This window comes from Peromyscus leucopus, chromosome 14, assembly GCF_004664715.2.
Source record: "Peromyscus leucopus breed LL Stock chromosome 14, UCI_PerLeu_2.1, whole genome shotgun sequence".
In the NCBI taxonomy this organism is placed as follows: Eukaryota; Metazoa; Chordata; class Mammalia; order Rodentia; family Cricetidae; genus Peromyscus; species Peromyscus leucopus.
The window spans coordinates 5544283-5570860 of NC_051075.1; the positions used below are offsets into that span (position 1 = coordinate 5544283).

The window sequence follows — 26578 nt, forward strand, 5'->3', positions numbered from 1 at the left end:
TCACACTAGCCACTTAACAGCACACCTGAAAGCTCTAGAACAAAAGGAAGTAAACTCACCCAGGAGGAGTAGATGCCAGGAAATAATCAAACTGAGAGCTGAAATAAATAAAAGAGAAACAAAGAAAACAGTACAAAGAATCAATGAAACAAAAAGTTGTGTTCTTTGAGAAAATCAACAAGATAGACAAGTCCTTATCCAAACTAACCAAAAGGCAGAGAGAGAGCATCCAAATTAACAAAAGAAATCATCTTCAACAAATGGTACTGGCATAACTGGATGTCAACATGTAGAAGATTGCAAATAGATACATATCTGTCACCATGCATAAAACAAATCCAAGTGGATCAAGGACCTCAACATAAATCCAGCTCTACTGACCCTGATAGAAGAGAAAGTAGGAGGTAGCCTAGAATCCATTGGCATGGGAGACCACTTCTTAATTATAACACCAGTAGCACAGACACTGAGAGCAACGATTAATAAATGGGACCTCTTGAAACTGAGAAGCTTCTGTAAGGCAAAGGACATGGTAAATAAGACAAAATGACAGCCTACAGAATGGGAAAAGATCTTCACCAACCCCACATCTGACAGAGGGATGATCTCTAAAAGATATAAAGAACTCAAGAAACTGAACAGCAAAATACCAAACAATCCAAATTAAAAAAAAAAATGTTCTACAGATCTAAACAGAGAATTCTCAACATAAGAATCTCAAATGGCTGAAAGGCATTTAAGGAATTGCTCAACATCCTTAGTCATCAGGGAAATGCAAATCAAAATGACTCTGATATACCATCTTACACCTGTCAGAATGGCTATGATCAAACACACTGAAGACAGCTGATGTTGGAGAGGATGTGGAGCAAGGGGAACACTCCTCCACTGTTGATGGGAATACAAACTTGTACAGCCACTTTGGAAATCAGCATGGCGGTTTCTCAGAAAATTGGGAATCAATTTATCTCAAGACCCAATGATACCACTCTTGTGCATATACCCAAGGGATGCTCATACTACAAGGACATTTGGTTAACTATGTTAATAGTAGCATTATTTGTAATAGCCAGAACCTGGAAACAACCTAGATGTCCCTCAATTGAAGAATGGATAAAGAAAATATGGTACATATATACAATGGAGTATTACTGACCTGTAAAAAAAACAATGACATCATGAAACTTGCAGGCAAATGGATGGAACTAGAAAGTATCATCCTGAGTGAGGTAACCCAGACTCAGAAGTACAAACATGGTATGTACTCACTCATAAGTGGATAATAGATGTAAAGCAAAGGATAATCAGACTACAATCCACAGCTCCAGAGAAGCTAGGAAACAAGGAGGACCCTAAGAGGGATACATGGATTTCCCTGGGAAGGGGAAACAGATGAGATCTCCATGAGTGAACTGGGAATGAAGGGGACCAATAGAGGGGAAGGGATGGAGAATTAGAACATGAGGTAACATGATGGTTGAGTTAGGGGAGGGATGGAGTGGGAGAGCAATGAAAGAGATATCTTGATAGAGGGAGACATTATGGGGTTATGAAGAAACCTGGTACTAGGGAAGTTCCCAGGAATCCACAAGGATGACCCCAGATTAAACTACTAGCAATAGTGGTGAGGGTGCCTGAGCTGGCTTACCCTGGTAATCAGATTGGTGAATACCCTGTCATCATAGAGCCTTCATCCAGGAACTGATAGAAGCAGATGCAGAGATCCACAGTCAAGCACCAGGCCAAGCTCTGGGAGTCCAACTGAAGAGAGGGAAGAGAAATTATATGAGCAAGAGGCGGGGGGGTCAAGATCATGATGGGGAAATCCACAGAGACACCTAAACCAAGCTTGTAGGAACTCACGAACTTAGATCAACAGTTGTGGAGCCTGCATGGAACTAGACTAGGCCCTCTGCATATGGGAGACAGTTGTGTAGCTTGGTCTGCCTGAGGGGGCTCCCTGGAAGTGGGATCAGAATATATCCCCTGTGCATGAGCTGGTTTTCTGGAGCCCATTACCTATGGTCAGATGCCTTGCTCACCCTTGGTGCAGGGGGTGGGGGTCCTGCCTCAACTGTGTACCAGGCTTTGCTGACTCCCCAGAGGAGGCCTTACCCTTTTGGTGGAGGGGATAGGTATTAGTCGAGGGGTGGGGGTACACTGGAGGTGGGGAGTGGGAGGAGGGATAAGAGGAGGATCTGTGGTTGGTACGTAAAACAAATAAAAATTTAAACAAAAACTGAGTAAACACAATATTAAATATTTTAAAAAATAAAGTGAATTTGCCATTCTAAAGGGTTACACCACACATTCTATCATTACAAAGGGCTACTCCACATATTCTGTCATAAAAAGGGCTACACCACACATTCTATTGTTGGTATAGCCCTTTTTACTTTATTCTATCTTTCAGTGGTCAATCCAGAGATTACAGGATCTCGGCTGTCACTTGCTAGAGCAATTAAAATACTACTTATACAATTTACAGGTCTCCTTAAGCCTGATCCTGACTACACTGTTTTTATCAAAATGGATTCTTCACAGGCACGCAGAGTCCTGTACACAAAGAGACGCATTGTCTGTACTCAGAGGTTCTGCTTCAGCTCAGCAGCTGATGAGTGGCTTCCACTAGTTACTCCGGTTTTCAGTATGAGGACAGGTGCAAGGGAACATCAGAACTATTTGAAGAGCAAATGGGTCATGCTATGTCTGTATGGTCTTGCTAAAGAACCTGTGAAAACTGTGAGCCTCCAAGAGGAGGCTTCTCCAGAAGGCTGGGCATGCTGACACAGTGCCCTGACTCCCCCAAAGTCAGTAATCAGGGAAGGCGGGAGAGAACACACTGATTCTGTCTATCTTCTGACCTTGCACACTGGACAACCATTCCCGCCACAAGAGCAAGAACCGTCCCCCAGATGCTCAGGTCATTGCTTCTCCTGATCCTATCTGACCTTTTCACCAGGAACCACACCTGCATGCTCAGACTCAGCCCAGGCACAGGGGACCAAGAACTGATTTCAGCTGTCATGGCTTGCCCTCTGTGATGTCAGTCCACATTTCCATGTGTTTGTATTCTCTGAGCAGGAGCAGGATTGGGAGAAATGTCACCACCCTTTATAAGCTGACAGAGCTCTTAAGTCAGAGAACCAGCAACGAGAGTGAGATAAACTGTTAATTTTGTCACTCGGCACCAGGCAATTGGGAAAGGCTGTCTAGTTTCTTTATTCCTAGCACTGGACTTCTGGCAAGGCCGGTCCAATAATCATTAGCCCACACCCAGACCTGGCCAGTGGCCCAGAGATGGGAAGACAGTGCGCTGGGTAGCTGAGTTATGTCGTCACATGGTGGGCTGCTGTGCAGCAGTGAGAACTGTAGAGTCATCACTATGGCAACAACACAGAGCTGCCTCAGAACAGCAAGTGCTAGAAGCCACACACAAAGTGTTCATCCTTTGTGTTGGTGTGTATATGGCTTTCACAATCAAGATGCTCTTGATTTCACAATCAAGATTCACAATCAGACTTGCTCTCTAGAAATCAGGGTGCTGGTTTGTGTGGAAGGGTGGACAGTACCTGCTAACAGGAAGAAGGGGCTTTTAGAGAGCTGGTGATGCTTTATTACTTGATCAACAGTGCCAGTCACATGACCTTACTCATTAGAGGATACGTGTTGAGTTTTACACTTAGAATTTGCATACATTCCTATATTCATGGTAACTCAAATGTAATGTAAATGTAAGTTTGCATTAAGAAGCCTATAGTGTAGGAATCATTTTCCCATCACTGATTGTCCTATTTATAAACTCCAGGTTGCAGTAAATGTGTAATGTGCTAAGTCATGGGGACATTTTAACATACAACTGAACAGCCCTAGGATGTTTGGAAGTACTGTTATCTCAGGGATATCATGACCATTTGGGGAAACTTCGCCATCTTCTCCTCTTCATACTTTTCCTTTCGTGTTGGAACGGTGTCCCAGTTCATAGAGGTAATGGCCATCAGTGACCTCTTCATGGATCTTGCAAACACAGCATCTTCAGGGTCATCAAACACTGTCCTGCAAAGGTAGCGATTGTATCAAAAACAGGTAGGTCTGACCAACATGATATTGTGTATGATTGTGTCTGTGTACTGAGGGTGGCATCCAGGGCCTTATACATCCTACAGAAGTATTTTACCTCTGGAGTACACCAGAAGCCCTGAATTTTTATTTAAATGAATAAATTGTATAAGCCTCCACCAGCATTGCAAGCTTTAATGCCTTGGCTTTCAGGCCAAGTGACACAATTTCTACTGTGTACATGGTTCATTTTTAAAGTGGAATGTCTGGACATATTTCAGGATCTATTATAAAAGTCTCACATTCTCATGTATTCATAGTGGGAAACTATTAAATAACAAACTGTAAATACTTTTGGTATCATGCATATTAATATTGTAAACATTTTATTTTGAGATTATTTCTCCACATATCTTGCATAGATTCTTGATAAGAATATTTTCTAACATCGAACCCAAAGAATATTCATACATAGAAAAGTAATGGTTTCTAAATTCATTAGTATTCATGAATTTGAAATGTCCTCTGTAGAATTAATGAACTATTTGCTTTGGGAAATGTAAGTTCTAGTGAATGTAAAATGTTAATCTATATGATAATTGCTTTTACTGAACATATTTAGTGGCAAAGCAAACAATCCAAGTTCCTCATTTGGAATAACTAATAGAGCTTAACAAGTTTTAATATCTTATACATCTAATCATCTACTCATTTATTTGAGGTTATAATCATCACATTAAAAGCCTGAACATGTCAAATATGAGCACATAGCTGGAACTCATTTGTCAAAGAAAAACAACCATTTTTCCACCTATTGAAAACCTAGTACTTTTTAATTAATTAAAATTTATTTTAGAAGTTAGGGATAATTTACAAATGAGACATTTATGAATCAGTCTGACAATAAAAACAGATATAATTTTTTTAAAAATTATATTTTTAAAAATATCACACTTACTTGTCAACATTATCCCCAAATTCGAAATCTAAAAATAAAATTCTAAATTAGTATTTTTCAAACATTTAGTCAGCACTCAAAAATAATGAGACAATATTAGATTTCTTTTCAAGTAAACTGACAGATATGCCTTTATAACTAGTATAAAACTGAACATTTCCCTTAGGTAAGGAATTTTGTTGTAGGCTTTTGGGGCAGTCTTTAATATAAGGCAAAGCTCAAACCCCTGAAAACAATACGCTGAATCGGCTTAGCTGACCATGGAGGCCAACTGGGTGCTTTTATAAGCAAGGTCCACACATAGAAGGAAACCCTTTTTTCTTCTGATGAGCACATGCTTCTGTAAGAGAATAGTTGGGACAAGTATTTAGGGCCATCTCAACCATTTGGACTCTTGGCGTGTACTTCAAAGAAAGATCAAATCCAAGATCACAAGACTCAGTGTTCTAAAGCTTTAGTGCTGAAGGGCCAGAGCTCAGAGCCTGGGGCTTGGGGTAGCTCCCAGTCTCCCGTGGCCTTGTTTATTCCTCTCCAGAAGGCCTGGTACCACGCCAAAGACAGAACTTTCCTACACCTGTTGGGTCACTAAAGCCTTCAGCATAAGCTCTTGCCAGTCCACAAGAGAGGACACAGCCAAGAGCTTGTGGCATCACGCCTTTCACAAGTGGCTGCCCAAGTCTCCCGGCCTTTCTTGCCTCCCCAGGCTCCTTCCCCCTCTCCACAGTGTTGAGATACAATTGAAAAGTAACCATTACACAGATTTATGGTGCGCTACTATGTTTTTGGTACCTAAACACACACACACACACACACACACACACACACACACACACACACACACACACTGTGGAATAACAGTTAATTCACGTATCTGGCATCTCACACAGCTACCATTTTTCTTTCTTGGGTATGCATACAGTAAGTACATTTAGCAGATTGCTAACCATAGTTACATTACATTAGATCTCCAGAATTTGGAGGCATCACAGATAGAGCCTCATGTTTTCTTGCCCGTGGAAGTCACAAACAGTTGGGACTCTTTGATCCAGATCTCATCCCTCCCTCTGACCAGCAAAGCCACAGTTCCAAGAGTGATCTTCCTGTTCAGTGAGACCACAGAGCAATAGAGGAAGACACCCAATATCCTGACCTAGTGTCTACATGTGTGTTCACAGGTGTGGATACCCTTGCAGTTATGTGAGTTATGTGCATACACCACACACACACACACACACACACACACACACACACACACACACACACAGAGAGAGAGAGAGAGAGAGAGAGAGAGAGAGAGAGAGAGAGAGAGAGAGAGAGCTCTGCTATCACTCCACATTACAACTTCAGGGTTGTTTGTTTGTTCTGGGTTTTCAAGACAGGATTTCTCTGTGTATCACTCCTGGCTATCCCGGAACTTGCTCTGAAGACCAGGCTGACCTTGAACTCACAGAGACCCATCTGCCTCTGCCTCCTGAGTGCTGAGATTAAAGACATGTGCCACTACTGCCTGACCCACAACTTTATGTTTTTAAATAGGACAAATATATCAAGAAATGAGGCTATAGTGGGATAGTTGTATTGGATGAATGTCTGGTAATGCAATATTCCCCTATGAATAACCATTAGAGGTCTCTTCTGCATTTACTATTATAAAAAGGCATCACAGAGAGCAGCCTTATGTTTTTCTTGCCCATGGATATACTGTGTAGGGGAGTTTTCAAATTGCATTCTTATGTCAAATGCTGAAAGGTACTGCAGTCTTGTCTCCAAGCAAATTGACCCAGTTTCTGGATTCATAAAACCTTCTTTTTTTTTTCCGTTAAAGATTTTTCCTCCATGCTAGAGGAAAATGGTACCCTACTTCTTTGGCCATACTCACTGTATCCATTTCTTACTTTCTAGAAATGACTTGTTTATGTTGTCATTTTATCTACTGGGGTTTTATTTTATTTGACTTTAACTGTGTGTGTGTGTGTGCGTGTGCGTGTTTTTACAGGATCTTATTCTATAGCCAGGCTGACCTGGAACACATGATCCTCTTGTCTCAGCCTCCTGATACAGGAGTACATCATGCCCTGCCCTGAGAGAAGTTTTTGTTTTGTGTTTCTTTTAGTGTTGGAGATCAAACCAGCTTTGGGCATGCCTGGCAAGCACTGGCCCCTGGCATCGGATAGCCCTCCTGCTGGGATTAATAGAATTGTGAAAGTCCATCAGGGATTGTGAGGATGAATTTCCACCTGTTACATGTTGCAATGCTTTTTCCAGTTTGTGTTTTAATTTTGATCCCATGCTGTGTTATACCTTTTGCTTTTATGTAGATAAATCTGTCCATGTTTCTTCTAGTATCACAGAACTTTACATTAACTCTATTTACCTAGTCCCTGTGTCCTTTGCTATGTGCGAAAAATAAATGTTTGGATGATGTTACATAAAGTAAGTGCCAATGAAGAAAACATAAGTGAAATTATCTGTAATATTTCTATGTGACCCCTTGGATGTGAATATAACCAAGACATTGAGAGTGTTCATTTCTGACTGGCAAAATTACAAATGATCTTCATTCCTTCTTAATATTTTTCCCATATCACAAAAAAGTCTACCCTTCATTGAGGAAACTGTCTTGTTTTGTTGGTAATAACAATGACAGCTAATTTTTTGTCCTCTTTACTGCACTGGATACTGGAGAAGGGCTTCAGGGTATCCTTTCACTATTATCGTACTGTACCTCAGGTAGCACCGATGAGTGAGGATGAAAATTATGTTATTCACTGCATCAACATTGGAAACACGAAGTTAAAATGTAATATTGGAAGTTAATTAGAAGCTACTCCACTCTACAGGTGACTTGTAGTTCTTATTGAAATCAAGTGTTCCCAAAGCTTACCGCGTTTTAATCTCCTTTTCATTTTAACACAGTACCTGAGGGAAGTCTTTGAACTCGTTTTTGCCTTATTGGTAACTTGGGGTTCCAAGAGGCATCCACTCTTCCTCCAAATGCTATTGATTGAATGATATGAGTTTTTTTATGGTCAAAAATGGTAATCATGGATCTCCTCTCTTTCTCTGTAACTTCTAATAAAGACAAAAAAGAGATAGTATTTAGAATTCTAAATGAACAAGGCATACAGTAATTACAAAACAGATCTGAGCAACATGACTTGCCTGACTAGCCAAATGAGTGAGCAGTGGTTTAGGAGAGACCCTGCCTCGATGCACAAGGAGGAGAGAGATCAAAGAAGACAGCCAGTGTCAACCTCTGACCTTCACATACATGTACATGTACCAGCACATTCAAGTGTGCCCACATATGAGCATACACCTACACACAGAAATATATTTAACTTACGTATGATTATCTTGTTGAAACAGAGTTTATCAAGAGATTTCAGGGGTATTAATATAATCTCACAAGCACTCAGTAGATGTCCTCATGTCACACAGTGGAGCTCAATCATGTGGTCTAACACACTCCTGAGGCTCTAGCACGTATCAGCACATGACTGACGTGGTAACAAGAGGTACCCTGCCCCTCACCACTGCTGGAGACAGTCAGGTCTTGATATATCCTCGTGGAAAGACTTCACACAGTAACAACCCACGAAGGATATTCTGTAGACTTAGAAAGATAATGGAATAAGGGATAGATCACATTGTATTGAGGCTGAATTAGGCCTCAAAAATGAACAATGAGCATGGGTTGTGCTTATGTTATTTTACAAACCAAACATGATACTTTACATGAACAGATATGTATAAGAATTCACTGTTTAATAATATGAACTTACAGAATTTCAAAGAAGATAATTTTTATAATTTAAGACTCAAGAAATTTAGTGTAAATCATTTTTGAGGTAATAATGTGTCAGGAGGTAAACAATTTGGCATCAGGAGCAGGAGAGCTGGCTCAGTGGTTAAGAACACCGGCTGCTCTTCCGGAGGCCCGGGTTCCATTCTCAGCACCCAGACGGTGGCTCACAACCATCTGTAACGCCGGTAGCAGGGAATCCAACATCTTCTCGCCTCTATAGGCATAAGGCAGACGTACGGGGGTGTGCAGACACACACGCAGGCAAACACATGTCCATATAACATAATGAACAAACAAAAAACCAGTTTGGCATCCACTGTGCTGATGTCCAAAGCCTGAGCTGAAGGAGGGAAGTGGTCCACCCACTGGGCAACCTGGTCCTCCTAGCGAAGGAGAGCAGACCTGAGTTCCTGAGCGAGCGCAGATTTCAGAGAGCTGACCCGTCTTAGTGAATAACAGAGCAGCTCCCGTTCACAGTTAGCTGGCAGTTTTTGATGAGAACAAATTCTCACAGGTACCTTGCACTTTTTAAAGCACTGGTTTACAAGACAGATTCTAGATGTTTCTATGGGAAAGAGGAATCCTTACGCTTCCGGTCAAGTAGCTCCACTCCTGGAAGGTGGTAGATTATATACAAGCGGTATAAGTTGTATTGTGATAAAGGGTTTTGGTACAGACCTGCAAAGGAAGAATCCAAAATAAAATGTCAGTTTTCACAATAGTTCCTTTTTACCACATATTAAGATAGAAGATATAAGACTTGCGGACAGAAACAAGGATGAGCAACTGTGCCTATTGTCTAGCACACAGTCTCATCCCGTATTTCTTTATTTAGAGCACCGCTGATTTCCTTATCTGTTGTATCCATTCATTCATTCATTCATTCATTCATTCATTCAAAGTTTTCGATTGTTACTACCCATCAGAAATAGTTCTAGCTTGACTCATATCTGGCACAAAAGAGGAAAACTTGGAATGTCCATAGGTAAGTTTGATGAAGAAGAACTAGACACTAACTCTATGAAAGTCTTAAGGCTGCTTTTCACGAAATACCACTTGGAATTGTTCTGGTCTCTGGAGTAATGGGGGGGGGGCTGTGGACTGGCGGGGGGGGGGGAAGGCAGTGATGCAGTGCACTGTCCTAACAGGTTTCTTCCTGAGCCTCACTGTTGCTGTGCTCAGAGGATGCACATACCAGCGGCGCCTAGAGATCTCAGGAGCAGAGCTGCACAGATGTGGATGCTGCATCTCATCTCACTTCCATCCGCAAGACTCGTGTGGCTAAGGGATGGGTGATGAACCTAATTCTGCATGACAGTGGTGGCGAGGAAGAGGCAGGTGTGAACAGTTCGGAAGATCCTGGTACTTCTGATGTAATCATCCCTCAAGAATTAGCACAGAGGGATTTTTAAAAATGCTTCAACTAGAAATTTTGAGTGTTTTATTTTATAGTGACATATTTTGTCTGCTCATTTTCCATAACATTAAATGAGACTATTTAGACACATTGCAAAAAGAAGTTTTTGTGATTTCCAGTGTGGCATCTTCAAAATGCTTCTGAAAAACACGTAAAGCGGGGAACCACTAGATGGCAGTAGAGCAGAGAGCTCCAGCTCCTACACAGCTATGCCACTCAAGAAACGCGGCTCCTTTACTCGTTAAATTTCAGAGCACTGCTCCTAGACTCTCCATAAAACAGAGGATTTTAATAAATGGGTGACAATATCAAGCATCCGAAGCCCATAAGAACTGATCAACATTTAGAATGCATAGTTTGCAACATAAAGAAGATTGGAGAGGCATGTTTGAAAAACAACAAACTCACTCAAAACTGAAGATAAACAATACCCGGGTGTTATTCTCTGTCAGTAAAAGACATTGAGATGTGTGTTGTATCAACACAAGCTTTTCTGGCTAGTCAAATCCGTGCATGATCTTTAAAGGGAGATGAAGTCAGCAAGGCAGAGACCTGCTGCACAGTGAACACGAGTTAATGGACAGGGAAGATGAAGGAAGATGTAGAGCCGGGGGACCAAACAAATGTGTGTATTGGGGGAAGTTAGAGGAAATGACAAAGAAAAAATTCCAGACCAGTCACACACACACACACACACACACACACACACACACACACACACACACGGAACTTAAAGTGGAAACAAGTGGTTATCAGCATGGGAGAGGGGACTGCATGATGAACACTGAACGGATTCGAAAGGCAGATTTGAAAAGGCACACAGAGTCACCAACTAGCCTAGGCTGGGGACCCCGGGGGGTCCTCCTTTCCCTGCTGCCCCAGAGCTGGAATCACAGGCAGGCACCACCACTCTCCGCAGTTTTCAATGGGTTCTGGGGACAGGACTCAGATCTCACGCTTGTGAGATGAGCACTTGACAGAGCCAAGGCTAACTTCACCTAACTAAATAAAGCATCGCAATCAGCCCAGCACCGCATTGCTGGTGAGCAAGGCAGCCAGAGAGCGAAGGCCATGCACTCTCACTGAGGTTCATTCCATGCCATCTGAAAACAGAAACCATGGGGCAGAAAGGCAGAAAACAGAACAGCCACCTAGCCTCTGAGATCATTTCTGAGAAAAACAGGTTGATCTGAGTAATTTGGAAGACATTTCACCATTCTTCTTCGCTTTTTTTTTTCTAGCTCTTGCATTTTAGAAGGAAGGAAACTTATTTTTATCTCCCTTTCTCCCCACCTCCCACATTTATGCTAGTAAGTATTAAACATTCTGGATTTATGCATTTTGGATGGCTGGTCCTAAAATTACCATAAATTAAGTTTCTGAGCTATGAAATCAGTTTCCTGTGTCTGAGTGTTCTGAAAGCTTTGTGTGATGTATGGGCACATTCCTGCAGCAGCTATGAGGCAAAATTGCTTACACTTTCGCTTTCAATAGGTTAATACTATTTAATCCCCCTCTCCCTCTAGGCTACTCACGGAGCACACCCCAGTGGCGCCAGCACTGTCTTGCTTATCTTAATTTGGAAGTCGGAGTCTAAGCAATTTACATTTACCCAACAATATATCAAAATGTCTCTGCCACCTTACTGCACCAACTTGAGTTAGATGAGTCACACGTGCGGAGTTCCTTAATGAGAGATGAGAGGAAGACAGAGAACGATAGAGTCATCTAAATAATTGGCTCCCGCTGATTTAAAAAAAAAAAGCAACTTTGAAAGGAGAACTTAAAAGTCATCATGGAAACAGACCCACACAGCCTTGTCTTTTTGGTTGTGAGCCTTGGCCTTTGACAGCTGAGCCGTCTCTCCAGCCCAAAGACCCAAATATTCTCAAAACACTTTAGAAAAAAGTCGATGTGGACTGGGCTCGTAGCTGGGTGGCTATAGTCCTTGTCTACTGTGAAGCTCCAAGTTCAGTCCTCAGCACTCCATAAAGCAAGGTGTAGTAATATATACATAGAATCGAAGCCCAGTGAAGGTGGAGGCAGGAGGATCACAAGGTCAAGGTCATCCTTAGCTACATTTGGAGTTAGACATCAGCCTGGGCTACATGTGAGACCCTTTTCTTTTCCCCAAAGAAACAACACATCTGTTTTAATAAATGGGGATAATGGTATGAGGGAATTAAAAACTCATACAGAGCGTCACCCCGTGGAAGGAAGTTCAGCTTGTTAATCAGTGATCAGGCAGCTGGATTTTGAAGTCACACCAAGCTGGCTTGCCATCTCTCCGGTTAGCACTATCTGCTTCTAACCAAGTTTGTGGGCTGTCACTCAACAAACCGAGTAAGGCAATCATCCTTGGGTTAGCAGGAAAACGGGTAGAGCGGAGATGGACGGGAGCAGCAAAGCTTCTCTTCCTCACATAGGCATCCGGGGACCATCTGGGAGTTCTGTTGGCCTCATAGACTGTCTAGTTGGGAAGAGGCAGCCCAGCACCCTCAAGGGCGTTAGAGATGGACTGAGAAGAAGAGTCCCTGAGGCCCGCCTCCTTCGTAGCATCCTTCTTCTCCTTGCCCTTTATCAACAGCTGAGAACAGCACATTGCTGATGGCAAGAAGAGAGAATGCTGGAGAGCAGGACCTGTGGAAGCACAGAGCCCCTCTAACATGGCTGCTCCCTCAAACTCCAATAGGGAGGTCTTGCCTGTGAGGAAATGCAAGTTGCTAAGTGGATTTAGTGAAATGGAGAAAATTTGAGAGAGGGCAGCAAAGTTTAAGAGCAAAGGAATGGGTTAAGTGCCGTATTGATGTTTTTCATTTGGTGTTGTGTGCTAGTTAGCTTTATGTCAACCTGATACAAGCTAGAGCTGTCTGAAAGGACACCTGAGCTGAGAAAGCACCTCCATCAGATCAGGATGTAGGCAAGCCTGCAGAGCATTTTCTTAACTTGTGATTGATGTGAGGGGGCCCAGACCACTGTGTCTGGGGACGTTCCTGGGCTGGTGGTCCTGGGATATATAAGAAAGCAGGCTGAGCAAGCCAAGTGGATGAAGCTGGTAAGCAGCATTCCTCCATGGTCTCTGCATCAGCTCCTGCCTCCAGGTTCCTTCCCTGTTTGAGTTCCTGTCCTGACTTCCTCCAGGGATGAACAGAAATGCGGACATATAAGCCAATAAACCTTTCCTTCCCAGCTTGCATTTGGTCATGGCGTTTCATGACAGCAGTAGAACCCTAACTAAGACATGCTGGTAAAAGAGCAGGCGACTGACGGGGAGAAGAACTCATTCCTGGTACAGCAGATAGAGACACGGGAGGATTCCCTTTTGGAGTTTGGAGAGCAGAAGGAAAGAGGAAGCCACAACTGCACAGGAGGGTGTGGAAAGGTAGACCTCCTGGAGAGCTGAGGTGGGGCCCTGCCTGGCCTGGAAGACAGGAATTCCAAGCAGCAGACCTCACACTCTGCTCTGGCTTCAGGCCTCCCTGAAGCTCGCAGCCCTCCGTCTCCTGGGCAATTGCTGGCAATTTTTCTCATAAATGCCAGAGGAGGGTGCAGTGTTGAAATGGGATGGAGCCTTACCCCCAGGCTGTTTTCTCACCCTCAGAAGAACTTATGATTGAAGTAGTAACACTTTAGATTTTTACATGGTTTTCTTACTTGAAAAGAGAAAAATTACAACATTTGAAAATGCATAGTTTTCTCATTTTAGGGAGCTGAGTCCATTCTAAGATGGCAAACGAGGCTTCTAAGAACCTAGTGTGAGGACATCACAGCACACATGTTATATGTCTGCTGAGTGCACACTTTACTCATGAAATATCTGCAACCGGAATAGGGCATTTCCAGAAAGTGCTTTCTTTTTAACTGAATTCAAGGAAATGGCCGCATGACAAGTTCCTCAGGTGGAATATGTTACTCTAACTTGGATGATATCATCATGGTTTTAAGTAGAGGTGATTTTAACGGTCATGACCAGTAATAACATGGATGTTTTATTGCCAGACTGGCCCTTTAAAGAACGTGGGTATTTTCTCCCTAACCCCGGCCTGACTCATGTGTGCTCATATGTACCCTTGACACCAGGACCTGGGTTGGATTTCAGGTACATTCAGCTCTGAACCAGGCATCTTGGTTCAATGCACAGCCCTGTTCCCTACAAAGGCCGACATTACATATTGTCCTCCAGATGTTGTTTTATAGCACAACTTTACTTAAGTGATTAAGTTTTACCTGCAGCAAATTGTACAAATAGTTTTTCACCAAGCTCCTTCATGAATCTAAATCATTAGTCTACAAGTTATAAAATTCTAAACCCAATAGAAACCCAAATCAGCCTTTTCTTCTACTTTGGGATCTGTTAATAAATACAGAATCAGATGGCAAATGAGTGATTCCCTATGCATTAAATGAATAAATTATAAACATTGAATGAATAAATCAATTGATAAATGATCAATAAAACAAGGCGTAGATGTGTTTTAATACTAGTAATTTGATAAATCTCTGAACCTTGTATCTTCAGCACTGAGGAGAGAATAAGTTTAACCTCATCATAGAATTGCTGTGAAAATTTAAATAGTATTGTAAGAAAACAGTTTCTTAACAGGAAGGACATCAGAAATATTACTATGATAATTATTGTTTAAAGCAGCAGTTGTATTGAGTCTATTTACCACTTAGAATTTCTAGACTCTAAGCAACTTCTTAATTATTTTATTTATATCCTACATATACAATAATTTGGTTTTCCTGTTTCAAAGTGGCATCAATGACAAGAACTTCTTCTTAAGAATTGCTTTGGAGAATTATCTCAGTGTTTGAAGAGATTCTGGGTGATAGCTATGAGCCCATTTTATAGAAGAACAGTGATAGTAAGAGGTCTAGCATAGACCTAGCATGGGCCTAGCATATCCCTTAAGTTGTGGAAACATTTGATTGACATGGGAAGATTAGGTAAATAGGCAGGTCAATTCAAGACTCTGATGGAATATCAGAATTGGGAAAAAATTTCTAAGGTAATCACTGACTTGCCAAGAACTTTGTGTGATTTGGTGATTTTCACGATTTGGATTTTTAAAAGTCTACTTTGGTCCCATGAGTCATTTCTCCTTAAATACATGAGATGTTCCTGATGACAGAAAAAAGCTGCAGGAGCTTGAGTTAGTTCCTCTATGCGTTGATCTGATCAGAACATTTACCATCAACATTAGTTTACACAATTCTGAAAGACAAATAAGGAAATATGCCTGTGTCTTGACAAGCAGAGGTCTCCAGGCTCAGGTCTGCAAACCTCATTGATCATGAGTCTTTCCACCTGTGACACCTGGAATCCTCTGCCTTGTCTTGGAGCTGTGTGCATGTTTATTAACCTTTCAAGACTATAAGCACATTGAGAGGTGAACTTCGCTGATTATTTTTGATCTATTCCTACATATATACAGCAGTCAGTGCCATGCTGGGCACGACTCAACAGTTGTGAATGAAGGCTGTTTCTCAAACATGGGGAAACTTCGACGTTCTTTTTTGTCTGTTAATTTACTTTATTAATATACACCTCAATGTCACTTATACTTACCACTTAAGATGCATAGTTCATACATATTCAGTAGTGCAATGATTCGAATCACTCATTGTCATAATCAATTTTAAAACATTTGATCACCCCAGAGAAACACATACCCCTTCCATTTCACCCATCACCCTGAATTCCCTCATCTCCCCAGCCCTGAGATGAAACCCACTTAAGAACATCTGCCTCTCGCCTCCGCCTGTCCAGCTGTGCCTGGTAGAGGTAGTTCCTATAATTGGAACAATGCAAGTGACTTGAGATGAAACCCCAAGAGTAGATCGGGACACACAGATCCCCACTTGTTAATTTTGCCATTTTCATCTTTCAGGACCTATCATTCTGCTAATAATTCTTTTCTATCTGTTGCTCTTTCAAAAGTATGTGTTAAAAAAAGAATAAAGTCTAGTCACATTCTAGGGCTATGCATTCCAGCAGCAACCCGGCTTCCCTAAACTGGACTTCAGGAAGGAACATAAACATCCCGTGCGATCACTGTCTCAATCTACGGGCACAGGCGTGCAGTGTGTACTTAGGGTCTTCAGGTCCTGCATCCCCTTCAGCTCCTTCACCGTAGCGTCAATGCTGGTGAGCTCGTTGTGGTGCAACATAAGAATATGCAATGAGGGCAGATTATGCAGGCCTGAAACACAAAAGGGTTTGGGCTGAATTGCACTTTTTAAATTGACAAATATAAATAAGCATCTTTTCATAGTAAGTAGATGTTGTAACTAAGCAAGAAAATGCATTATAGCTGTTAAAAAAGGAAATGCCTGGCAATGATATCCTGTATTATGGTCAAGCATGCGGCAATGAAAACTGACTGTGATGTGGGCTGCGGAGTCATTTCTTGCTACTGTTGCTGCTTCAGTTGTTTTCCTGTGGCAACGATCTGGAGTGTTTAAATTTCATGTTTGAGTTATGTTCTCTCTGTTTGTTGTTTTTGCAATGTGCGTGTCTGTGCACGTAAAACAATGTTACTTAGAAATACAGTACATATCAAAGAACATTTCTCATTCATTCACTGCGTCCTTTGCAAATTGCTTGGCTATTTGCAGAATGGGAAATTTTATATATATATATATTCATTTCATTTTTGTTTTCCTGAATTGCACATTTTAATTTTTTTTTTTATTTTTTATTTTATTATTATTATTATTATTTTTTTAGCTGAGGATCGAACCCAGGGCCTTATGCTTGCTAGGCAAGTGCTCTACCACTGAGCTAAATCCCCAACCCCTTAATTCATTTTTTAACATAAATGAAAGTGGGATGAATTCATGTGATAATCAAATTATAGTTAAATTGGAATGTTTCCTTCCTTGCCAGGATAAGAGCTTACCATGGGTGTTAAAGTGTTTGACATTTTGGTTCCATGGTTATTTTATAGCCAAGTGCTTTCTCCAGCAATCCATCGTGTCTCCTGATCACGAACTGTCATACACTTTATACCTGGCCTGAAACTAACTGTCAGCATGGAGACTGCCATAAAATTAAATCAGTGGAAGCAGGGACTTGGCTAATCAAACCCCAGCAAATAAAGAATTTTAAGACAACGTATAGTTTTTATATTTATTCTTATTCCTAAATGCTGCTTAAGTTAGGTTCCACAGCAGCTAGTTTGTGTACAACTATAGTAGAATGGTAGTGCTGTAAAAAAAAATACTGCTTTTAAATTTTGAGTAAGACATATAATATTCAACTAAAAAATGGTCTAACATATTTTTAAAAATTAAATGCACAAATGGTCATTTAAATAGATATTACATATTTTAATAGACATGATGAAAGATTTTTATATGTTCTTAGCAATCATTATAGTTGAAAGTTATTATTTAATTGAAAATCATTTAATCAAGAAAGTAAGTTTGGGACGTACCTTCTATCTCAAATATTGCATTGTTGTTTAGATACAGTTCTGTCAGGCAATAGTTTCTAGTTAAAAATGCTATCCCCTGCAGCTGAAAATGAAAAATGATACATCACATTTGTAAGCCTAAGACAACGGAAGTGTGGCTTTCAACAACCGTTATTGCTGTGGTCTTTTGGACTGGGCTACAAGTTGTACCTGAAACACTTTTTGTCACAGCTGTGTGATAGAAAGGGTGTTTTCAAGCAACTTAACAACAAAGTCTTCTGAGCACATCTGGGCCAGACAATCACTTGGCTTTCAGAGCCACTGTCACCTGACCTGAGGTTTTCTTTCCACCCAGTTGTGTCCTGGATGGTCACCGGTCTTCCACACACCAAGCCTTCCTCTGTTACTGTGAGCCAAGGGCTCTCTAAGATAATGCAGGGCCACGTCTACATCTGTGGGCTCCATGGTTTCCCTTTGCCCCCACAGCCTTTCTTCCTGGTACACTTCTGATCACGTGTAAGATTCAGATACATTTTCACGTTCTTTTGAGATTTTTATGAAATCATTCTTTGACCTTCCGGCATCTCCCAACTGGTCCAGAACTTCTTAGTAATGGCCCAATGCTAAGCTTTCTTCTTGCCCTGCTCTACAGAACACCTCTTCTGCTGTGCCAATGTCTTTGGCATCCACAGAAGCAGAAGCCTCTGCACCCTAAATAAAGGAGGAAACTCTGCTAAGCAGGGCTGGTGCTGACAGCTAGAGCAGGGGCCACAGCCACAGCCACAGCCACAGCCACAGTCACAGCCATGGCCACAGCCACAGTCACAGCCACGGCCACAGCCACAGCTAGCCCAGGAGCCACAGCCACAGCCACAGCCACAGCTAGAACAGGAGCCACAGCCACAGCCACAGCCACAGCCATAGCCACAGGTAGCCCAGGAGCCACAGCCACAGGTAGCCCAGGAGCCACAGCCACAGCCACAACCACAGCCACAGCCACAGCTAGAATAGGAGCCACAGCCATAGGTAGCCCAGGAGCCACAGCCACAGGTAGCCCAGGAGCCACAGCCACAGCCAGCCCAGGAGCCACAGCCACAGCCAGCCCAGGAGCCACAGCCACAGCCAGCCCAGGAGCCACAGCCACAGCCACAGCCACAGCCACAGCCACAGCCACAGCCACAGCTAGCCTAGGAGCCACGGCCACAGCTAGCCCAGGAGCCACAGCATGGCCCTGGTCCTTCTGTTCCTCTGTTCTTTGTTGTTTCCCGTGAGTCTCGTCTTCCTGATCATGTCCACATTTAACTAGTACAGTGAATCATTCCAGTTCTCCAATTGTGTGTCTTCTTCCTTAAGGAAAGGAGCCATGTCCTTCCATTCTCCTTCCCACAGCCATGTCCTTCTAACATTAGGTTGAACGCACATCTTACTTCGTGTGTGCATATTCATGTGTGTATGTTTGGGTGTGTGTCTGGATGCACATGTAGAAATCAGAGAACATGCTGTGATGTCACTTCTTACCTTCTACCTTGCTTGAGATAGTCTCTTTTTGTTCACTGTTGTGTTTGCTAGTCTGTCAGTCCTGTAAACTTCTGAGGGTTCTGTCTCTGCCTCCCATCTTACCACAAGAGCACCGAGATTACAGATGTCCAGGTTTGTGTGGGTTTGAGGGATTCAAGGTCAAGTCCTCATGCACTCACAGCTAGAAATTTATCCACTACCACATGAGTGCTGGGAATAAAACCCAGGTCCTCTGAAAGAGCAACAAGTGCTCTAAACCACTGGGCCATCACTCTAGCCCCTCTCTGCCAGCCCATATCTTATTTTAAGATTTGTTTCAAATGTCAAAAGTCAAAAATCCTCCTGAAAATGTCTCAGGTGCACTGTTAAGTGCTATATATGTGCATACATGCATACATACATACATACATGCATACATACATACATACATACATACGTGTGAGTGATATGGGCACTCAGTGCTAAGACATGTCAGAAGACTTCCCTTATGTCACCGCAAAGGGAACACCACTACGCTAGAAATCTTGTTTTAATTTTCTCACACTTTAATTAGTTTATTTTTGTGCATATGTATGGGTGCATGTCTGGGGGTCAGAGGACAATTTGCAGAAGTTGCTTCTCTGCTTCTACTTTGTGGTTCCTGGGGCTTGAGCTCAGGTCATCAGGCTTAGTGGCAGGTGCCCTTACCCTCCAAGCCCCAACTCTGCAATCTCAAAAAAATAAAATTCACTTCTTTGTTTGAATTATGGTGAGACACAGTAGAGCACAGGCAGAGGAAGATATATTCTAAGAGTAGCTGATAATTAAATTTAAGAGTATTTGCTTTACTGCTCAATATAGGACTATAAATATAAAATGCTAGGGATAGGATCCTCATGAAATAATTACTGATCAAGTTTCACATGGTTTTTAAATATAGACAAACTTGATCATGAATATAAACTTATTTTTCTAAAGCTGGAATCTGTTATTATTGGTAAGAAGACCTGTTTTATAATTTGATGAATAGTCAGTTATACAGATGCCATCCAGCAGTCTTGGAGCATTTTATTGAAAGTGAGTGTTCCTTTCATAGTTCAGCAAAGCCATTTTCAGGATGCATCCAAAGGATGAAGGCTACATTGACAAATTTTCTTCAACTTCTTCTATTGGCAGTGCTCACAATTTATGATGCCATAATAGGCACAGATACTGCTCATTTTATCTCCCAGGCTTATCTCAACCAAATCATGAGAGATCACTCTAACGCTGCCACAGCTTCACAAAGGTCAGGGGTCCTGTGGGTTGGTCTGTATGTCAAATTACTCTGATTGGTCAATAAATAAAACACTGATTGGCCAGTGGCTAGGCAGGAAGTATAGGTGGGACTAACAGAGAGGAGAAAAGAAAGAACAGGAAGGCAGGGGGAGTCACTGCCAGCCGCCGCCAGGACAAGCAGCATGTGAAGACGCTGGTAAGCCACGAGCCATGTGGCAAGGTATAGATTTATAGAAATGGATTAGTTTAAGATATAAGAACAGTTAGCAAGAAGCCTGCCACAGCCACACAGTTTGTATGCAATATAAGTCTCTGTGTTTACTTGGTTGGGTCTGAGCGGCTGTGGGACTGGCGGGTGACAAAGATTTGTCCTGACTGTGGGCCAGGCAGGAAAACTCTAGCTACACACGGGGAAGTATGACTTCCCAAGGTAGGAAGAACCATCCCAAGTAGGGAAGGAAGTTCCCCTTGACTCCCTGTCCCTTTGTGCTTTTCCTACTGGCTTCCAGCAGGAATCCACTGTGTCCTGTTCCCTCACCATGCCCTGCTCTAATAGTAACCACCAGCATGGGAAACTCACACTGCACTAACTGTGATGCTTTCCTGTCACTCCGGCATACACATTTACAGCCATTTCTGAAGAGTGGAGGCTCCCTTCTCTTACATCAGGAAGGACGCTGTCCACCCCGGTAGTGTCACCTCAGCTCCAGACTCCTAGTTTTCCCAGGATATTAACATTTATGGGCCACGATTATTGCCATATAAAGACTGTTCTCTGTGTTGAGGTAAGGGGGATGAGGTGGGAAGGAAAGAAATCAGGGCAGATCATGATGACTCTGAGAAACTCTTAAAGACATGCAGCAGGAGAGCATCACCATCCAATTTGATGTCAGAAAGGAAATGTCAAGATAAAACTCTGTTTTGGCAGGAGATAAGTCAGGAAGGCATTACTGTAATTCAGGAGAACATATAGGATCCTGAAGTAAACTAATGGGGATGGAAGAAAATGAGATGGTTCCAAGGTATAATTCATGTAATTTAAATTATACAGAAACTTAGCAGGTTGTTAAAGCCAGAAACAGAATGAGAAAATTATGATACTCAAGTCATTATTAAAATAAAATGGTAACACAGCTACCCATTAAAAATCTACATTTTCCTTTCTAAAGAATCTTATGGTGGTACAATTTATATTTAGTGCAACATTCACAAATCATGGACCTTAATTCAAAGCTTGGCATTATATACATTACATTATTAAGCAAGTAATTTTTCTTTGTTTATTTAACCATTATTATTAATTCATTTGAGCTCTTGAATGTAAAGTACTTTTAGGAAGCTGCTGGGGAAGATGAAGACCAGTATGAATCAAAAATGAAGCAAGCACACTCTAGAACAGTGGTTCTAGAGCAAGGTTGCTCCATCTTTGCTACTGCTAGGCATTTGGATGAGTCTTGGCTGGTTTCGGCTTGGGGCAACCTGGACACAGAAGTACACACAGTAGCATCCCTAGCCCATAACTGGTAGATGCTCATAGCACACACTTTCCAATGTGACAATAAAAACCCTCTGAACAGCCGGGCAGTGGTGGTGCACGCCTTTAATCCCAGCACTCGAGAGGCAGAGGCAGGTGGATCTCTATGAGTTTGAGGCCAGCCTGGGCGACAGAGCAAGTTCCAGGAAAGGTGCAAAGCTACACAGAGAAACCCTGTCTTGAAAAACTAAACAAACAAACAAACAAACAAACAAAAAACCAAAAAATCCCTTTGAACAACATCAAACACCCCAAAGAAGGAAAATAAACAGCTGAGAGTTGTGGGCTGGTGACTTAGGGCCAAGGAGAAGAGAGAAACAGAATATGGCACTGGAGAGGTGCTCCTTAGTAGTTAAGAGCACTAACTGCTCTAGCAGAAGATCTGGGTTTGGGTCCCAGTACCTACACAGTGCCTCACAACTGCATGTAAACCCAATTATAGAGGATCTGATACCCTCTTCAGATATTTGCAAGTTAATGCACACATGTGGTGCACACACATACACTGAGGCACACACATACACATGAAATAAACAAATATTTCAGAAAGAGGACACTCATTGCTCATTACAGGTAAGGCGTTAAGCCAGATGCTTTTGCAGGTATTTCCTAGTATGATCCTTCAGAAAGGACTATACTATTTATTTTATGTTATTTATTTTCTCTACCATCTCTCCAGGAGGAAACTAAACCTCAAAAAAGTTAAACAACTTTCTAAACGTATAGAGAGTGTAAATAGCGAAGTGAAGATTCAGATCTAAGCCTGACTGATGACCCAGCCAAGCACTGGCAAGCGTCAGGCTCTTTAACTTGGTGGTACTTCTGTATAAATGACCTATCATTCATACAGTCATTTGCTTGTAAATTAGGTTGAGGCATGAAAATATTCTATAAATTAATTTATTTCTTGTATTTTAGCCATCACCTCCCAAGACGTCTAAATGTATCTCAAAGTACTTGACCTGAAATACAAAGAAACAGAAGAATGTGGAATCCTCTCTTTCATGTACGTATAATAATGAAAAGATTGGCTTCCAAAGTGTTGTGTGATTGTAAAATAAGACCACAAGACTTTTGACTTGTCAGGTAACCTCCAAATCACACACAGTCAAAACTCTCAGTAGATTAGATTTGGACCTCAACACAATATGTATATGATGAACTCACATCAGTTCCAGATGTGGAAAGCTGAAAGCTTGTTCTACGCTCTCAGCACTTCCCACATACTAATAAAAGCCCTAGAACAAAAAGAAGAGGAAGAAATGAAGTTATCTTTATATGCTGATGACAGAATATTAAATGTAGAAGTACTGAAGACCACCCCTAAGAAAACCCTATTAAACTGGTTTATTATGTACATGTGTAAAGATGTTATATTGAAATCCAGCATTATGTATAATTAATATATACTGATAAATCATTTAAAAAATCTGTTAGGACTGATCAATGGGTTAAATAAAGTCATAAGACACAAAATAAGCACACAAAATTAGTTGTACTTCTAGATGTTAATAAGGCTGGGGATGTGACTCAGTAGTAGAATATTTGCCTGGCATGGACAGGGCCCCAAGGTCAATCCCCAGCATTACAAGAAAATGAGACAAAACTCAACATCTAGTTAACAATAAGAAATGATACCAGAGGGAGATTAAGAAAATAATAGTATTTATAGTAGTAATAACAATAAGTATATTTATATGTAAGTTTAATTTTAATTTTAAAATTTAATTTTTGCCTATTTAGAGGCAAAAAAGCCCACCCCGTTTTATAAATAAATAGAAAGACATGCCATGTCCATGACTTAAAATTAATGTGAAAATGTCCATACTACCCAAAGTAATGCAATTTCTATCAGTTTTCCAATGACACTTTTTAAAAACAGAGAAAATATCATTAAGTTCACATGTACCCACAAAAGTCCCCAAATAGCCAAAATCTCTTGAACAAAAGCAATAAAACCAGATCCATTTTACTCCCTGATTTTAAAACAGTATAGAGAACAACTGTCACCAACATAAAATGAGAAACACTGAGCAAGAAAGCCATCCCAGAAACAAATCCATATGTTTGTCAATTGATATTTTAAAATTAATTTTTATTTTATATGTGTGAATGTTTTGCCTGCATGCCTGTTCACCACCTGCATGTAGTACCCCAGAGCCCCAAAGGGAGCATCAGATCTCCTAGAGCTGGAGTTACAGAGAGTTGAGAGCCACCATGTGGGTGCTGAGAATCAGACTCTGGCCCTCTGGAAGAGAAGCCAGTGCTCTTAACTGCCAAAGCTGTTTTCCAGCTTCTCAGCTGTTTTTTGAGATGGCACCAAGAACACACATAGACAAAGGGTAGTCCCCTCTGTAAATGTTTTTGGAAAAAGTGGCTGTTCACATGTAGAAGAATGGGATTTAGATCCTCATCTCATGCTGTATGAAAAAAATCATTTCATAATAAAGTTATAAGATCTAAAGATAAAACAACTAGAAGAAAACACAGAAAGAGCCACATACATTGATCTGGCAATGGATTTTTGGTATAATTCTCAAAGCACAAGTAACAGGAGCAGAAACAGACGAAAGACAGGGCAGTAAACTAAAAAGCTCCACTACGACAAAGAAATACCGAACAACTTGAAGAAACAGCCCACAGAACGGGAGAAGACATCTGCAAATCATATATCCAATGAAAGATTAATAGGTAAAGCATGTTAGGAACCAAGAAAAGAAAAAGAAACAAAAACCAGAGCAGGTAAACAGCTGGACTGAAAATGGGCAAAGGAGAGTGGCCGTGGGAGCCGCGGGGCCCGTGGATCTCTACAGGAGGCGCCAAGCTCCTCCGACTCTCCTCCGCTGCGGTGCATTCTGGGCAGGCAGTGGATCAGAAAGCCCAGGATGGGGCGTGGGTGTGGTGGGAGCTGGGGAGGGTGGGGGCCCAGAAGAGAACCACTCTTGGCTGAGCACACCTGCATGGCAAGGGAGCAGGGGCAATGCCATGCCGAGACAGGCATTAGAAGCCTTCGAGGTGGCCACCTAGTGTCCCCTCAACCCACCTCTGCATAGAGACATTGCAGACTGGCTCAGCCCTCTCAGTTGTCTCCAAGAAATCAGCCTAACCCAGAGCCATCACACTTCAAGCTTATAGATAGCAGATTGCTCTGTTCTTACCCGGTCCTGGAGCTGAAAAAAATGTAATTTACCTAACAGTGTGCACAATTGGACCTGAGTCTCATTAATACAAATACCAGCTCTAGGTGTTTCATAGAGAAAAACAAAATGGACAAAGGACCTGGCCAGACATTTATGAAAAGAAGATCATAAACATGGCTAACAGGTACATACAAAAATATTCTCTCATGATTAAACTTTAGGGAAATACCAACTAAAATCACACTGTTATATCGCCTCACATGTCAAAATAGCTTTTTATCAAAAAAGATGAATGATAAATGCTCATAAGGATATGCAGAAAACAGAAAAAGGAATTCTGCACATTGTTGGTAGGAAAATGAATTAGTTATTGCCATGGAAAATGGTATAGATTTTCCTTGATGAACTACTGTAACCACCTGCCACAACCTCCACTGCTTAATGACTGAGCTGGCACAGGCAATGGGGAATAAAAACCCAACAGACTCACGCACAGAAGGCTGGGATCTGGGGGAAGGTCTGCTCTGATGAGCACTCACTAGTGGGGGCGGGGAGGGGGGATGGTGGAGAAGGCATTGTCTATTTCACACTGAAGGAAGATTCTGGTGGGATGTGTGCTCTGATGGGGACTCACTAGCAGAGGAAATGCTGGGGAATATTATTTTAAGATGGGTTATGTTTGTTTATGTTGCATTTGTTTAACTCTGTGAAGCTGTGTTACTGTGCCTGTCTAAAACACCTGATGGACTAATAAAGAGCTGAACAGCCAATAGTGAGACAGGAGAAAGAAATAGGTGGGTCTGGCAGGCAGAGAGGATAAATAGGAGGAGAAATCTGGGAGGAGAGATCTAGGAGCCAGAGAAGGAGGGGGACTTCGGGGGCCAGCCACCCAGCTACACAGCAAACCATGGAGTAAGAGTAAGATTTACAGAAGTAAGAGAACAGGAAAAGCCCAGAGGCAAGATAGATGGGTTAAGTTTAAGTTAAGAAAAGTTAAAGTTAAAAAAAGAAATAAGCCAAGCTAAGGCCGTGCATTCTTAATTAAGAATAAGCCTCTGCTTGTGATTTATTTGGGAGCTGGGTGGCAGGCCCCCAAAAGAACAAAAACAAACAACAGGGAAAACTGCTGTTTATTATACACTGAGGGAGGAGGCAGCTTAGCGAATCTTGGGGTATCTGTAGATAAGCACTCACCGGCTGAACTCATGCAGGAGGAGGCAGCTGTGGTTGTTACTTTCTGCATATGTCAACATCCCAACTCTAACTGGGAGAATATCTTGCCATCCCCCTAAGCCTGGCCTGGTAAAAGTCTTGGCATTCTCATGGGTCTGAGGCACTGGGTCCACACTCATGTCAATAACACATATTCACTCAGATATCATTCCATAAGATATCTCCAAAGGAGTTGAAATGAACATTTTGAGGGATAGCTGCACTCCTATTTTTAAGGCAGTATTATTCACAAT

The 26578-nt window shown here is 41.8% G+C and overlaps 1 protein-coding gene across 3 annotated transcripts in view; it reads right to left on the reverse strand.

Moving 5' to 3' along the window:
* Positions 1-3768: 3768 nt before the first annotated feature.
* Lrrc72 (leucine rich repeat containing 72) overlaps positions 3769-26578 on the reverse strand; it is a 45765-nt gene continuing 22955 nt past the window's right edge. For 2 of the 3 annotated variants that reach the window (XM_037210499.1, XM_037210500.1), the window contains 4 exons: positions 9414-9503; positions 7937-8089; positions 5018-5045; positions 3769-4056 (listed from right to left, as the gene is read on the reverse strand). In XM_037210499.1, the coding sequence (XP_037066394.1) occupies positions 3891-4056; positions 5018-5045; positions 7937-8089; positions 9414-9503 (437 nt within the window). In that variant the 3' untranslated portion in view covers positions 3769-3890. Of the gene's footprint in view, positions 4057-5017; positions 5046-7936; positions 8090-9413; positions 9504-16337; positions 16449-17684; positions 17767-26578 lie in introns of all 3 variants that reach the window. The other variant, XM_028878403.2, reaches the window with a different exon arrangement.